General features: G+C 41.9%; 1 protein-coding gene across 27 annotated transcripts in view; it reads right to left on the reverse strand.

Annotated features, from left to right (window-relative positions):
• CPLANE1 (ciliogenesis and planar polarity effector complex subunit 1) overlaps window positions 1-15,338 on the reverse strand; it is a 120,045-nt gene extending 104,707 nt beyond the window's left edge. For 26 of the 27 annotated variants that reach the window (XR_014831183.1, XR_014831182.1, XM_085002109.1 and 23 more), the window contains exons 1-9: window positions 15,172-15,338; window positions 12,775-12,934; window positions 11,438-11,564; window positions 6,938-7,073; window positions 6,708-6,827; window positions 5,724-5,956; window positions 3,717-3,823; window positions 1,601-1,757; window positions 302-405 (exon numbers count right to left, since the gene is read on the reverse strand). Coding sequence is in view for 25 of the 27 variants with exons in the window: in XM_085002109.1 (XP_084858235.1) it covers window positions 302-405; window positions 1,601-1,757; window positions 3,717-3,823; window positions 5,724-5,956; window positions 6,708-6,827; window positions 6,938-7,073; window positions 11,438-11,518 (938 nt within the window). In the remaining 2 variants the exon portion in view is untranslated. Of the gene's footprint in view, window positions 1-301; window positions 406-1,600; window positions 1,758-3,716; window positions 3,824-5,723; window positions 5,957-6,707; window positions 6,828-6,937; window positions 7,074-11,437; window positions 11,565-12,727; window positions 12,935-15,171 lie in introns of all 27 variants that reach the window. The other variant, XM_085002086.1, reaches the window with a different exon arrangement.
• Between the last annotated feature and the right edge of the window lie 2,125 nt (window positions 15,339-17,463).

The raw sequence follows: 17,463 nt of genomic DNA on the forward strand, positions 1-17,463 counted from the left end.
TAAGCCTGGGATTTCTCTACCCAATCATAATTCCACTCCTCCTGAGACCACACAGAAAAAACTGAATGAGTAATGAAATGATAGTCATGTATCTTCCACCCTATCAGACCCTTCCCTAAAGTATCTAAGGCTTTCCTTATGTAAAGCAATTTTTAGAATTTATCTAACACAAAAGCTGAAAGTTGAAGTACCTATCTAAATATTCATTTAAACAATGATTTAATTATCAGAGTCTTAAACTTACTAAAGTATTGGAGAAGAAAATCAAATCACTATTTTTCAAATACTAAAGAATTCTTACCTGATAAGCGTAGCTGGAACCACAGGATTCTTATTACTACATCCTTTAAGGCTACCACAGAGAATAACAAATGTCAGGGTGTTTATAAATAATACCTGAGTGGCCTAGAAAGAAAAAAAAAAGAGATAACAAAGCTATTAAAATTATTTTACTTATAATTTTGAAGGCCCAGACATCTATTATATCAATGAACTCTCTAGTGAGTCTTTTCCAAAGTCTTTCCTAAGACTCTTCTATTTTTTTACTACGATCGTTTTTTTGTTTTTGTTTTTTCTTCTTTTTAGGGCCACACCTGTGGCATATGGAAGTTCCTAGGCTAGGGATCAAATGGGAGCTGCAGTTACTGACCTACACCAGCCACTGCAACACAAGATCCCAGCCACACCTGCGACCTACAACACAGCTTTCAGGAACACCAGATCCTTAACCCACTGAACCAGGGATTCAACCCACATCCTCGATGACACTGTGTCAGGTTCTTACCCCGCTGAGCCACAAGAGCAACTCCTTTTTTTTTTTTTTTTTTTAACTACATTTTAAGAATATTAGTTACACTTTGTCCTTTCTTCCTTTTCCATTATCCTCTTCACTTCAGAAGGACAAATTTTGAGAATTATGGAAGCTAATTCTTTTCGTTTGTTTCATTTTGTTTTCTTTTTAGGGCCACACCCTTGGTTGCCAGGCTAGGAGTCAAATCAGAGCTACAACTGCCTGCCTACACCACAGCCACAGCCATGCCAGATAGAAGCTGCATCTGCCACCTACACCACAGCTCACGGCAATGCCGGATCCTTAACCCACTGAGCAAGGCCAGGGATCAAACCTGCATCCTCATGGATACTAGTTGGGTTCATTAACCACTGAGCCATGACAGGAACTCCGTTGTTTCATTTTTTTAAGATTTCTCAAAAGTTAACACGCATAACAGGAAACCAAAAAGCACGCGCAAAATAAGCAGCAGAAAACAAAGTCATTATGGCGGCTTTACCATTTTACAATGTCAAGTTGAATTAGGAAACACAGACTTAAAGAATACAAAGCAGGAATATCTGGTGGCTCATCAAGTTAAGAATCCAGTGTTGTCACTGCTGTGGCTCAGGTCACTGCTGTGGTGTGGGTTTGATCCCTGGTTTGGAAGCTTCCACATGCATCAGATGCAGACAAAAAAAAAGAAAAAAAAGATACAACGTAGTATTAAGGGGGAAAAAAAACTCTCTTCAGGGAAAGGAAAAAAATCTCAAAACTGAACTAAACTCTCTTATTTACAGGTTACTTCCAAGACAGATAACATTTACTGACCTTTGGGTCTTTCTGATTAACAGCTACTGCCAGGGTAAGGCCATCTCTTGAAAAGGCAGAAATTAGAGCTCCTCTTGACTTCACAGATTCACACTTAGGAATCAGACTGCGCAGAAGGCAATCTTGTTGTGCCCACTGAACACGGTACATCAATGATCTAAAAAAGGAATGAAATAATTGAAAACAGTTAACATAATAACTTCTAAATTAATATATCCTTAATTACAAAAAGTTAAATGGTCAGACTAAATTTCTACATGTGCATATATTTGGGATCTCTTAGCAACTGTTCACAAGTTTCATGCAGGGCACAAAAGAGCGATTGCTAGTTAAACAAGGTCAATATCAGAGCTTTGTTAGCAATGGCGTGTTCCTTAGCCAATCCCAAACACATCTGCAAGCACTAAAGTTTTAGATACACATATTTCTACATTATTATGAACATTACAGGGATTAAACAGGTAGAAAAGAGGGGCTTTTTAGGGAGTGGCAATGTTCTATATTTGCTATGAGGATGGTTATAGGCATATGTATATTAATCCATTTATCCGTCTAACTAGATTTAAGATTTGTTCATTTTACTTTATATAAATTACACCTTAATAAAGTACTACTAGCATAAAAAAAATAAAGTATATGGGAAAAAACAAAACAAAAAACCTATTTTACTAAATTTTAGTCATTATTTACATTTAATGTATTCTTTCTATTTCAAAGGGCTTTTTAGAATATAAATAAATAAAACACTTTTAATTAAAAAAAAAAAACCTTGAGGAGTTCCCTGGTGGCACAGTAGGTTAAGGATCCAGCACTGCCACTGCCATGGCTCTGGTTACAGCTGTGGTGCAGGTTCATCCCTGGCCTGGGAACTCCCACATGTTGTGGGCACAGCCAAAAAAAAAACGGAAACAAAAACACTTGAGCATTTAAATGGTACCGTAATAAATTCAAGTAAGGGAGTTCCCGTCATGGCCCAGTGGTTAATGAATCCGACTAGGAACCATGAGGTTGCGGGTTCGGTCCCTGCCCTTGCTCAGGGTTCGGTCCCTGCCCTTGCTCAGTGGGTTAACGATCCGGCGTTGCCGTGAGTTGTGGTGTAGGTTGCAGATGCAGCTCCGATCCCGCATTGCTGTGGCTCTGGAGTAGGCTGGTGGCTACAGCTTCAATTCGACCCCTAGCCTGGGAACCTCCATATGCCGCGGAAGCGGCCCAAGTAAGAGCAAAAAAAGACAAAATAAATAAATAAATTCAAGTAAGTTATGTCCTTCTAAAATTCAATTGAATTACTTTTCAAAAGAGTTACTTTTATACTCTTAAGAAAAAGAAGAGCATAGCCTGCCTTAACTTTTATGTGTTCTCCATTCCAAGAAGGGAAACAAAATAAAAACAAGAAAACTTTCTACAATAAACATTTAAAATGGGAAGTAAAGAAAGAACAATACTCAGAGAGGAAAGATGTATAAAGTCTCAGAAGTTGAAATGCAGAGTTCCCGTCGTCGCAGTGGTTAACGAATCCGACTAGGAACCATGAGGTTGCGGGTTCGGTCCCTGCCCTTGCTCAGTTGGTTAACGATCCAGCGTTGATCCAGCGTTGCCGTGAGCTGTGGTGTAGGTTGCAGACGCGGCTCAGATCCAGCGTTGCTGTGGCTCTGGCGTAGGCTAGTGGCTACAGCTCCGATTGGACCCCTAGCCTGGGAACTTCCATATGCCGCGGAAGCAGCCCAAGAAATAGCAAAAAAAAAAAAAAAAAAAAGTTGAAATGCTCATTTCATTTACTAATCTTATGTTTTTATGGGCCAAAGGACAATAATTTTGTTTTTTTTTTAGGGCCACACCCATGGCATATGAGGTTTCCAGGCTAGGGGTTGAATCAGAGCTGTAGCTGCCAGCCTACCCCACAGCCACGGCAACAAGGAATCCGAGCCCCATATTCGACCTACACACAGCTCACAGCAATGTCAGATCCTTAACCCAGTGAGCAAGGCCAAGGATCAAACCTGCAAACTCATGGATACCTAGTGGAGTTCGTTAACCACCGAACCATGACAGGAAATCCAAAGGACAATAATGTTTTTAAAGGAATAGAAAACAAGGAAGAAGGAAACATTTACCTCACCTTATAGGTGTAAATACATTTTCATGCCACCGAATTGCTAGAAATGTTATCTTCAGGCACTCCTCAGAATAGAAAGTAAATGAACATAAGCAGCAGTCTCCAAATAACTGTAGATAAATTTAATACACTTTAGTATATAATTAAACTTGAAAATAAATCAAGATACAGAAAACCTATTTTTCATCATAAATAAAATAGATGAAGCATATCAAAAGCCTGCTTCTATTTTTATTCTTAACATATAGCTTAACATTAAGCTAAAGGCTAAGTAATCTATTTCTTTTTTTTTTTTTTGGTAGGGCCTCACCTGCAGCATATTGAGGTTCCCAGGGTAGGGATCAAATCAGAGCTGCAGCTGCCAGCCTACACCACAGCCACAGCAAAGCAGGATCCAAACCTATGCAACCTACACCACAGCTCATGGCAACGCCAGATCATTAACCCACTGAGCAAGGGCAGAGATCAAACCCACATCTTCATGGATACCAGTTAGGTTTACTACCGCTGAGCCACAACAGGAACTCCAAAACGCTAAGTAATTTACTTCTGAGCCAGAGGCATGTCTCAAATGAGAAATCAAGCTGCAGTTTACTCTCTTAACACTGCCATTTACTGTGGCTATAACTGGAAATATCCTTATATATTTCTCTCTCTTGTTAGTTACATATTTATTTAAATTAGGGCATTACTTATGGGGGTGGAGGAAAACAATAAAATTTCAAAACGTAATTTCTAGCGATAGTAGATTGTGTAATAAAATGTTGGTCTGTATATAAAAATAGTACTATGCAGCTATTTAAAATGTTCTCTAGTCGGCGTTCCCTTGTGGTACATTGGGTTAAGGATCCAGCATTGTCGCTGCAGTGGCTCAGGTTGCTGCTGTGGCATGGGTTCAATCCCTGGCCTAGGAACTTCCAAATGCCATAGGCACAGCCAAAAAGAAAATGTTTTTAAATAAATAAAATGTTTTTCAGTTAATGAATGTGTTATTTCCTGGGAATTAAATGGCTTACTTAATATTACCAACTCTAGCTTTTTTTTAAATTACAAAACCAGTTATATTCTAAAACTAGGGAAAAGTGGAGTTCCCGTCATGGCGCAGGGGTTAACGAATCCGACTAGGAACCATGAGGTTGCGGGTTCAGTCCCTGCCCTTGCTCAGTGGGTTAAGGATCCGGCGTTGCTGTGAGCTGTGGTGTAGGTCGCAGACGCAGCTTGGATCTGGTGTTGCTGTGGCTCTGGCGTAGGCCGTCGGCTACAGCTCTGATTCAACCCCTAGCCGGGGAACCTCCATATGCCGTGGGAGCGGCACAAAGAAATAGCAAAAAGCCAAAAAAGCCAAAAAAATTTAAAAAAAGCCAAAAAAATAAAAAATAAAAAATAAAATAAAACTAGGGAAAAGTAAAACTAGAGAAAGACAAAGGAAGCTCTAAGTTCAAACAATTTTTTTTTTTTTTTTTTTTTTTTTTTGTCTTTTTAAGGCCACACCTGCAGCATATGGAAGTTCCCAGGCGAGGGGTCGAATCAGAGCTACAGCTGCCAGCCTACACCACAGCTCACAGTAATGCTGTACCCTTAACCCAGTGAATGAGGCCAGGGGTCAAACCCGCATCCTCATGGATACTAGGCAGGTTCTCTATCACTGAGCCATGAAGCGAACTCCCCAATTATTTTTAATTTTTTGGCCATACTCACTGTATGCATAAATTCCAAGTCAGGAATCAAACCCATACCACAGCAGCAATCCAGGCCACTGCAGTGACGTTGAATTCTTAACCTACTGCACCACAAAGGAACTCCCAAACCATTTTTAATAAACAACCTTTAAAATGTGACCAAGAAATATAAAAATATCTTTTCCATGTTAACCTCACAATTATGGTAACAATCAATGATGACTGGAGATATACAGCTATCCCACTACACACCCTGTTCAACAGCTTCCCAGATAGTGTCTTATCTGAGTCTGAGATCTCAACATCTGTAACACCCTGTCTTAGAGCTTACCTCATTTTTTATAAAAACACCATGTACTACAGCTTCTTTGTCTTCAGTGGAAGGCAAATGAACTGCTTCTTCAGGTTTAATCTGGGACCACTGGCCCACCAATAAAGGACTTTTAGAAGATAAGATATTCTTGAAATCTAAGTGCTCCCAGAGAAATATGCATCCGAAAGGAGTTATAAGCAGAACTCTTTTTCCATTGTCCGATATATACAAATACAGTCTCAAAGAGCTTGCTAAAAAAAAAGAAAAGAAAAAGGAAAAAGAAAGTATTAAACCTCTGATGTCTGACTTTCCCCAAAAAAGCACAAATTTTGTCTATTCAGACAATAAGGAATCTGGATTCCCCTTTGTGGTTCAGTGGTAACAAACCCAACTAGTATCCCTGGCCTTGCTCAGTGGGTTAAGGATCAGGCACTGCAGTGAGCTGACGCATAGGTTGCAGATGCAACTTGGATCAGGTGTTACTGTGGTTGTGGTATAGGCCAGGAGCTGGAGCTCCGATTTGACCCCTATCCTGGGAACTTCCATATGCCACGAGTGTGGCCCTAAAACAAACACTAAGGGAGTTCCCGTCATGGCTCAGCAGAAAGGAATCCAACTAGGAACCATGAGGTTTCGGGTTCAATCCTTGGCCTCACTCAGTGGATCAAGGATCTGGTATTGCCATGAGCTGTGGTGTAGGTCACAGATGCAGCTTGGATGCTTTGTCACTGTGGCTGTGGTGTAGGCAAGCAGTTGTAGTTCTGATTTGACCCGTAGCCTGGGGAACCACCATATGCCATGAGTATGGCCCTAAAAAGCAAAACAAAACAAAAACACCAAAAAAAACTTACATATATAAGGAAATACATATATGTGCATATAATATATATATACAAAAAACCACAGATATATTTTTAAGATGATAATAATAGGAAAATGTTTCATCCTCTTTTCCTCCTATATTTCAAATTAAATCAATTTAAACAAATAAAAAACTCCCACCTACTGCAGCTTTAATCATTTCCTTGGGCTTCTCAGTTGCTTGTATAGTTTTCAAACAATCTCGATCTTTGTTCCAAAGGAAAAGCTCTCCTGTAGTGAGTATCCCAGCCAGCCAGGCATCTGTTTCCAAAAAGGAAATCAATACTTATAATCCAACATTTCCCTTAAAAGTAACCCCAAATTATTTTTTAAGTTAATCTAGCCTTTTAAAAATATCAATACTACTTAACCATTACTGGATGTTGTTAGGACTATAACATCCTTCAACAAAGGCTGAAGACTCGGAATTTTCTTCTTTGTCCTTCCTGATAGCAAATTAATTTCATTTATGAATTTATCATCCAAGAGAAAAACAGCTTCATTTTCCTAAGAGAAGAAATAAGTGAGAGATTTAAGAGATGCCAGAAGGTAATTCAACCTCTCATCTAGATAAAGTATCCCAGAAAGGGGAAAGAAAAAAAAAAAGACATTTCTTTTTGGCCACACCCTCAGCATGCAGAAGTTCCCGGGTCAAGGATCAAACCCAAGCCACAGCATAACTAGAGCCACAGCAGGGACCATGTGGGATCCTTAACCCACTGAGCCACTAGGGAACTCCCGAAGTGATATTTAAGAAAGATTGTACATTAATAACTACACATCGTAAGGTTATGTAACCTGAAGATTTTTCATTCTATCTTAAAGTACCTCTTACTAGAATTCTTGGGGTAGATGACCTAATGGTTGCACTGTGACTTCGTTGAAATTTAAATCACTGTAATATCTTCCAAATCTGCTAGCCCAAACTGGTGTTTAATCTCATCTATCTGAACAGTAGCATGGGCAGGTTTTTAATTACTTAGATTAAAAAAGATATGACTTCTCATTTCTGTTTTCGACTTTAATTTTAGAAAACATTGGGATAATGCTCTCATCTTGCTGGAAACCTTCCACTTGGACATGAGACTGCTTGCTCACCTGTGTGAGAGTTCCAAGATTTACCAGGATGTGAAACTCACCAAATACATCAAAAAGACCCTGACCGAGAGCTGGTTCTTTGAAAAAGTAAGCAAAATTGACAAATCTTTGGCCAGACTCACCAAGAAGAGGAGAGGAAAAAACCCAAATAAACAAAATAGTGAAAAAGGAGAAATCACAATAGATATTGCAGAAATACAAAAACCATAACAGAATACTATGAACAATTGTATGCCAACAAATTTGACAACCTAGAAGGAACGGACAACTTTCTAGAAACTTACAGCATGCCAAAACTGAATGAAGAAGAAACAGACCAACTGAACAGCCGATCACTAGAAATGAAAATGAATGTCATAAAAATACTCCCTATAAATAAAAATCCAGGACCAGATGGCTTCACAGGTGAATTCTGCCAAACATAAAAAGAGGAACTTATACCCATCCTCCTTAATGTTTTCCAAAAGGCTGAAGAAGAAGCAACACTCTCAAAGACATTCTATGAAGCCACCATCACCCTAGTACCAAAACCAGACAAAGATACCATGAAAAAAGAAAACTATAGGCCAGTATCTCCGATGAATATAGACGCAAAAATTCTCGACAAAATTTTAGCCAACCGAATCCAATAACATATAAAAAAAAGATCATACACCAAAACCAGGTGGGATTCATCCCAGGTTCACAAGGATGGTTCAACATATGCAAATCAATCAACGTCATACACCACATTAACAAAAGAAAACTCAAAAACCACAAGATCATCTCAACAGATGCAGAAACAGCTTTTGACAAAGTCCAACATTCATTCATGATAAAAACTCTAACCAAGGTGGGTATAGAGGGAACATACCTTAACATAATAAAAGCCACTTATGACAAACCCACAGCAAATATTATACTCAATGGAGAAAAGCTGAAAGCCTTCCCATTAAAATCTGGAACGAGATAAGGATGCCCATTCTCACCACTGTTATTCAACATAGTATTGGAAGTCCTAGCCACAGCAATCAGACAAACAAAAGAAAGAAAAGGTATCCAAATTGGAAGAGAAGAGGTAAAATTGTCACTGTATGCAGATGACATGATACTATATATAGAAAACCAGAGACCCAACCCCAAAACTACTCAAACTGATCAATGAATTCAGCAAAGTAGCAGGATATAAGATTAACATTCAGAAATCAGTCACATTTCCGTATACTAACAATGAAACACTAGAAAAAGAATACAAAAATACAGTACCTTTTAAAATTTCACTCCAAAAAATCAAATACCTGGGAATACATCTGACCAAGGAGGTGAAAGATTAATGTGCTGAGAGCTATAAAACATTAATCAAGGAAATTAAAGAGGATACGAAGAAATTCAATGCTTCTGGGTTGGAAAAATTGATACTGTAAAAATGGCCATACTACCCAAAGCAATCTACAGATTCAATGCAATCCCTATCAAATTACCCATAACATTTTTCACAGAACTAGAACAAAATAATCCAAAAATTTATATGGAACCACAAAAGACCTAGAATTGCCAAAGAAATCCTAAGAACAAAAACCAAGCAGGAGGCATAACTCCCCCAGATTCCAGGCAATATTAGAAAGCCACAGGAATCAAGACAGTGTGGTACTGGTACCGTAACAGACATACAGACCAATGGAACAGAATAGAGAACCCAGAAATAAACCCAGACACCTATGGCCAATTAATCTTCAACAAAGGAGCCAAGAACATAAAATGGGAAAAAACAGTCTTTTCAGCAAGTGGTGCTGGGAAAACGGGATAGCTGCATGTAAATCAATGAAACTGGAACACACACCTTCACACCATGCACAAAAATAACCTGAAAATGGCTTAAAGACTTAAATATAAGACAAGACATATCAAACTCCTAGAAGAGAACATATGCAAAACACTCTCTGACATCAACCTTACAAATGTTTTTTCAGGTCAGCCTCCCAAGGCAACAGAAATGAGAGCAAAAATAAACCAATGGGACCTAATCAAACTGACAAGCTTTTGCACAGCAAAGGAAACCAAAAAGAAAACAAAAAGACAACTTACAGAATGGGAGAAAATAGCTTCAAATGATGCAACTGACAAGGGCTTAATTTCTAGAATATACAAGCAACTTACACAACTCAACAACAAAAAAACCAACAATCCAATTGGAAAATGGGCAAAAGACCTGAATAGACATTTCTGCAAAGAAGATATACAGATGGCCAAAAAGCACATGAAAAAATGCTCAACATCACTGATTATTAGAGAAATGCAAATCAAAACTACTATGAGGTACCACCTCACACCAGTTAGAATGGCCATCATTAATATGTCCACAAAAAACGAATACTGGAGAGGATATGGAGAAAAGGGAACCCTCCTGCACTGTTGGTGGGAATGTAAATTGGTACAACCACTATGGACAACAGTGTGGAGGTATCCCAGAAAACTATACATAGAGCTACCACATGACCCAGAAATCCCACTCTTGGGCATATACCCGGACAAAATTTTCCTTGAAAAAGACACAGGCACCCACATGATCATGGCGGCACTGTTCACAATAGCCAAGACATGGAAACAACCTAAATGTCCAAATGACAGACGACTGGATTAAGAAGATGTGGTATATGTACACAATGGAATACTACTCAGCTATAAAAAAGAACAAAATAATGCCATTTGCTATAACAAGGATGAAACTACAGACTCTCATACTGAGTGAAGTCAGAAAGAGAAAGACAAATACCATATGATTTATCACTTATATTTGGAATCTAATATAGGGCACAAATGAAACTTTCCACAAAAATGAAAATCAAGGACATGGAGAACAGACTTGTGGTTGCCAAGAGGGAGGGGGAAGGAGTAGGAGGGACCGGGAATTTGGGGTTAACAGATGCAAACTATAGCCTTTGAAATGGATTAGCAATGGGATCCTGCTGTACAGCACCAGGAACTATATCTGGTCATGTGTGATGGAGCATGATAATGTGAGAAAAAAAGAATGTATATATGTATGTGTGACTGGGTCACCTTGCTGTGCAGCAGAAAATTGACAGAACAATGTAAATCAGCTATAATGGAAAAAATAAAAATTATTTAAAAAGAATTAAGAATAAATTAAAAAAAAAAGACCCTGTAGGAGCTCCCATTGGGGCTCAGCAGTAACGAACCCAACTATACCCATGAGGATGTGGGTTCAATCTGTGGCCTTGCTCGGTGGGTTAAGGATCCGGCGTTGCCACAAGCTGTGGTGTAGGTTGCAAATGTAGCTCGGATCTGGCGCTGCTGTGGCTTTGGCATAGGCCAGCAGCTGTAACTCTGATTCGACTCCTAGCCCGGGAACTGCCATATGCCATGAGTACAGCCCCCAAGAGACAAAAAAATAAATAAATAAAAGACCCTGTAGTTTTCAGAGTGAAAGGCATGCTCAGCCTCAACTGCAGAGAGGCTTTCTGGCTGGACAATCTCAAAAACTGGGATTTACAGGGTAAAGATATTATGTCCCAGAAGATAAAGTGATGGAGAAAATAATGAAAGAGTAATGAAAGTAGTGACAACTTTGATTAGACCACAGAGAGACTGATGCCCCCTCCCCATCTCTGCCAGCCTCTTACCACCAAATATACAAAACTCTGTTCAGTGGGAAGGTGATTGTTCTACAGATCATTTTATTTTAATGTCATAGAACATTCATCAATCTTAGACACAAAGTACACATTTAACACATATTACAATTGATGTTGTATGACTAAAGAAAAACCTACCTGTCCCAACCAGGAGACTCGTGGCCAGGGTTTTTTCTGCTTGATACTTGTTGAAGTCAAAACTTCTAATCTTATCTCCATGCTTGTTAAGATATCAATGACAAATTAAGTCAGAAGTCATGAAGTGCTGTAAAACACAAAGCAAGGAGTTCCTGCTGTGGTGCAGCAGGTTAAGGGTCCAGTGTTGTCTCTGTGGCAGCTCAAGTTTGATCCTTGGACCAGTGCAGGGGGTTAAGGATCCAGAATTGCCACAGCTGTGGCATAGATAGCAGCTGTGGCTCAGATTTGAGCCCTGGCCCAGGAACTTCCACATGCTGCAGGCACAGCCAAAATAAATTTAAAAATTAAAGAATACCATTCTTCAATAAGAGGAACCAGAGCTCCTAGGAAAAAAACAGCTGACTTCAGGGATGGGGTAGGAGAGGAACCAGATGCATCTGGACCACCTTTTTGTTCCAAAGTAAGGAAAATAAACATATGATGGGGGGCATGTCCAAAAAAAAGAGGAATGAAACTGAAGAGCCAAATTTGGGATGCTCTGAGCATCAAATTAAATGAGATGATGGAGTTCCCGTCGTGGCACAGTGGTTAACGAATCCGACTAGGAACCATGAGGTTGTGTGTTCGATCCCTGCCCTTGCTCAGTGGGTTAAGGATCCGGGGTTGCCGTGAGCTGTGGTGGAGGTTGCAGACGCGGCTCGGATCCCGCGTTGCTGTGGCTCTGGCGCAGGCCGGTAGCCTACAGCTAACCCTAACCCTAACCCTAAAGCTCTGAATTAGATCCCTAGCCTTGGAACCTCCATATGCCGCGGGAGCGGCCCTAGAAAAGGCAAAAAGATTAAAAAAAATTAAAAATAAATGAGATGAACAACAGGTTAGTCTATTAAATAAAGCAGAAAAAAATGAGACCACACTTCTATGGCAGTAGATGTGGATGATCAACATTTTTCAATTATCACAGTAAAAACTGATTCAGGAAAAAAACATCAACAGATGCTAAATCAGGCAGAAGGAGAAAGAAGATGATGATGAGGAACAATATACCTACCCAATCCAGAGATACCTTCCCACATGTTACTTAATAATTTTCAAAGGAAAAAATACTAACAATAGTGGAGATAAGAGATACTATCTTAACCTACAAGGGGCAAACATGCTCCTCTAGTTGTGACACTTGAAAAAGAAGAGAACGTTACTTATACAAAATTTCAATCAAAAAATGCAAACCGAGGCCTATTCATAAAGAAACTAATCCAGAGAGGAAAATAATATAAAATAAGAGACGACTACTTTTTACAAGTGTCAATGTCATCAGAAACAAAGCTTGGAGTTCTCACTGTGGCGCAACAGGATCAACAGCGTCTCTGCAGTCTGAAGGACACAGGTTTGATCCCCGGCTTGGCACAGCAGGTTAAAGGATCCAGTATTGCCGATGCAACTGCTGCGTAGGTTGCAATTCTGGCTCAGATCTGATTCGTGGTCTGGGAACTCCGTCTGCTGTGGGGTGGCCAAAAAAGGGAAAAAAAGAAAGGAAACAAAGTTCAAGAGCTGTTCCAAGTTAAAGCAGACTAACAATATAAGTGCAGCATAATATTCTTAACTTTATATCCTTAACTTTAGTCTGTACCAGAAAAGAAAACTTGATGTAAAGAATATTATTGTAACAGAGTTCCTGTTGTGGCTCAGCAGTAACGAACCTGACTAGTATCCATGAGGACTCGGGTTTGATTTCCTGACCTGACCTCAATCAGTGGGTTAAGGATTCGGCGTTGCTGTCACTGTGGCATAGGCTGGCAGCTACAGCTCCAATTGGACCCCTAGCCTGGGAATTTCCATATGCCTCAGGTGCCGCCCTGGGGAAAAAAAAGAATGTTATTGTGACAACTGACATAATGTAAACTTAAAACTATTTCAGATTTTAAAAAGGCAATTTGAGAAAACTGATCATGACTGGATATTAGATAACGTCAGGGGATTATTATTACCTTTTTTTTTTTTTTTTTTTTTTTTTGTCTTTTTGCCTTTTCTTGGGCCGTTTCCCAAGGCATATGGAGGTTCCCAGGCTAGGGGTCTAATCGGAGCTGTAGACTCCAGCCTACACCAGAACCACAGCAACTCGGGATCCGAGCCACGTCTGCAACCTACACTACAGCTCAAGGCAACACCGGATCCCCAACCCACTGAGCAAGGCCAGGGATCAAACCCGAAACCTCATGGTTCCTAGTCGGATTCGTTAACCACTGCGCCACGACGGGAACTCCAAAGAATTTTTTTTTTAAAGAGCCTTTTTAGATATGGGAGGAGTTCCCGTGTGGTGCAGTGGAAACGAATACGACTAGGAACCATGAAGTTACGAGTTTGATCCCTGGCTTCATTCAGCGGGTTAAGGATCCAGAGTTGCCATGAGCTGTGGTGCAGGTTGCAGTCGCGGCTCTAATCCTATGCTGCTGTGGTGTAGGCCAGTGGCTACAGCTCTGATTCGACCCCTAGCCTGGGAACCTACATATGACGCCGGTGCGGCCCTAAAAAGCGGAAGAAAAAAAAAAAAACAAGTCCTCCTAGATATGGGACATTCAGTATATAATTAAATATACCAGGGATTTGCTTTAAAATACTCCATATGGGAGCTCCCTGGTGTCTTAGTGGGGTAAGGAACCAGGATTTGTCATTGCAGGGGCTCAGGTCGCTCGCAGCTCTGGCTCGGGTTAGATCCCTGCCCTGGGAACGTCCACGTGCTGCAGGCGAGCCAAAAAGAAAAAACGTAAAGGATAAAAAGACAGCTAATCGCATTTCAAGATGCGGAGATAGAGCCCTACAGAATTTGACGGTGGATAGCCTTCTATCTTTAACTCTAAAAATCATCTCCTGTTACATAGCAAAGGTCATTTGTACGACGTACTTAACTGACACTCCAAACACTAATGATACGTATGGATCAATACTTGAAACAAGTCAAATTAGTTAATGGAAGGAAGAGATCTAAAAATAAGTTGGATCACACTCATAAAACGTGTGAGGAGAAAACAGATGAAGTCTATCCCCCAATTACATTTATTTAAAACACACAGGAGATGGGGGTAGGGGGATGTGCTTGGATTGTGGGATGGAAATCCTGTGAAATTGGATTGTGATGGTCATTATACAACTACAGACGTGATAAATTCACTGGAGTAATTAAACACACACACACACACACACAGGAGAAAGCAATTTCAAGAGAATCATCCAAGTCGTTGTGTGGTATCCACCGCAGACGAGTCTAAGAAACCGCGTCCATTCCTCAGAGTCAATTTACGCCGCACTAAGGGCAAACAGAAGAGTTTCCCCACGACTACTTCGTACAAATCCTCCCCAGGAGACTTCTCGGAGTTTCCTACCCGGCCCTGAGGGGGCCCGCGCCGCCCTTTACCCGGCGCGGTGCCACCGCGGTGCCCACCGGGGACAGGGCAGGAGCTGGAGGACCGCGGTCCGGGGCCGAGGTCTGGCCCAAACAGGGCTTCGTCCTTAGCGTCCTTAGCCAGCCGGAGGGCGACCTGGGCCTCTCGGAGCCTCCGCCAGGCTGAGGATGCTGCGGCGGGGCGGGGGGACAACGCCAGAGGAGCTGGGGGACCCGGCAGTGGGAAAGGACGAGGGGGCTGGGAAGGTCGCGGACGTGCAAGACACAAGGGTGTGAGCCCGACAGAGAAGTCCGAGAAGGCTGGGGCCGCGAAGGGTAGGAATCTGCGGGCACTTACCTCCGCCAGGGCCTGGCCAGGCCAGGGCTGGAAAAGCGCGGCGAGGCTGACTGCGAAGAGGGTAACGCGGCGGAGAGGAGGGAGGGAGAGGGCCGCGAACCCAGCCACCCGCTCCGACAGTAGCCTGCGCCCTGGCGACGGCGGAGGGCGGGGAGGAGGACGAGAGCGAGCACTGCCAGTGCGCCTGCTCCGACCCCGCGGGCGCGCAGGGAGGGAGGCTCCAGATGCTCCACCCCCCTCTCCACTGGGTCTCCCAGGGTTCCCGCCCGCCTCTTTTCAGCGATCCGGAGCCGCCACGCCGTCTCCTCGTCTCCGCCTCCTCCGATCTGCCAACGATTCTCCCTCTCACTGTCTCCTCCACTTCGGCAGGTCTTTCGTGTTCACCTCCCCGTGGATTCCCGGACACACGCCTTGGAGTAGCCCAGGCGATGCACCGCGTTTTTCAGGAAACCGTTTAATAAACGACTAATATGTAAATCACAGGATGTCATAACCGTAGTGGAGACCTCTATAGACCGGAGAATAAACTAGCCTCCACGGATCAGGTGGGCAGCTTAAAGCACGGAGGAAAGCGTGTCCGTGCTGCAGTCCTAGCGGTTTATTTACTACACTGTTTTCGCCTCTGTCCGGGTTTCTGCCTACAGACTGGAAACAGAGGGCAGGGACAGGCAATTCTTTAGCCTGGAATAGCATTTTTCTGTAGCTTCAATTTGTATGCCTTAGGCGGAGGCATACTCTCCGTTTCCCTAGCCGCCCTCCGCCTCTTCACTCGCTGAAGTCACTTGCCCTGTGTTTGAAGGCATTTTGGCTTACCTTTGGCTAGGCTGGGTATGTTCTGCTGGCTACGTCCAGCCCTCTCAAATGGAGAATTATCAGATTGGTTTATCCTGGCAAGCAAAGGGTACAGGGAAGGAGGACTTTCCACACCATCATAAATCACAACTATCCCTGTGTCTCTGTGTGGGAGGAGCAGCAGCTGCAATACTGACCTCTCAGCGTCGTTTATGTCAAAGCTTACAGAACTAAGGTGGTACGTGTCCACTCAAAGCCACAAGCATCCTACATAAATCTTGCTAGAATTAGCACAAAGTCTTGAGCAGAAAAATTCAAGAACTAAGAAATCCTAGCTTATTCCCACAATTTGCTGTGCTTCCTTTTCTAGGGGGCTGTGGCTACTTTGCTGTATAGCCATCAGACCTAAGGGTATTGGTGTAATTCTGGAGTTGACTGTTCTGAACTTTTATTCTTTAAAATTGTATGGGAATGCCTACAGTTTGCTAAAATAGAAATTGTGCCTATCATATATCAAACACATTGCTAGATATAAAGAGAGGAAGCACTTCTGTCCCTATTCAAATGAGATTTATAGATTCTTTTTTTTTTTTTTTTTTTTTGTCTTTGTTGTTGTTGTTGTTGTTGCTATTTCTTGGGCCGCTCCCGCGGCATATTGAGGTTCCCCGGCTAGGGGTCTAATCAGAGCTGTAGCCACCGGCCTACACCAGGGCCACAGCAACACTGGATCCGAGCCGCGTCTGCGACCTACACCACAGCCCACGGCAACGCCGGATCGTTAACCCACTGAGCAAGGGCGGAGACCGAACCCGCAACCTCATGGTTCCTAGTCGGATTCGTTAACCACTGCGCCACGACGGGAACTCCCAGATTTATAGATTCTTAAAGCCCAGTGCAATGATAAATTTTGGGATACCAGTGTCCACAGAGCCCCTTTTCTCTATCTGGGAGATGAGGAGGTCAGAACTATCTAGTCTAGGTTTTGATCAAGGAGTAGTTGAGTTTAAAGCCTATCCATTTTGTGGTGCTTGTGGACTTCCAGGTAGAACCATCTAGTGAACAATTAGACTTGTGGTTCAGAAGCCCAAAGGGAGGGCTGTCAATGTAGACTACATAACCTAACCATGTCTCTCCATCAGCCTGCCCTGCACTTTTTAAAGGTCGCCTCTCTTTAATATATACTGATGAACAAGGGTTTAGTGGAGAATACCAATTCTTACGAGGTGAGAGGGATGGAAGGGAACCAAGAACGTGGTGTAGGAAAGCATGAAAACTCAGGAAGGAAGAGCCTAGGAAGGGATCATCAACCATGTGAAAGTTCAAGTAAAGTTAAAAAAAAAAAAAAAAAAAAAAAAGCCTGAGACTTCCCCCATCAGATTTAGTGTTTCATAGTTATAGTGCCAGATTTATAATAACTGAAGTCCTTTTGGTAGCAGATAGTAAAATCAAATCTAATTAACTTTAGCAAGAGAAGAAGGAATTGATTGTATAAACTGTGGC

Source organism: Sus scrofa, chromosome 16 (genome assembly GCF_054392235.1).
Source record: "Sus scrofa isolate SSC_HxYL_T2T_F1_AM1 chromosome 16, Sscrofa_HxYL_maternal_Yorkshire_Landrace_v2.0, whole genome shotgun sequence".
NCBI lineage: Eukaryota > Metazoa > Chordata > Mammalia > Artiodactyla > Suidae > Sus > Sus scrofa.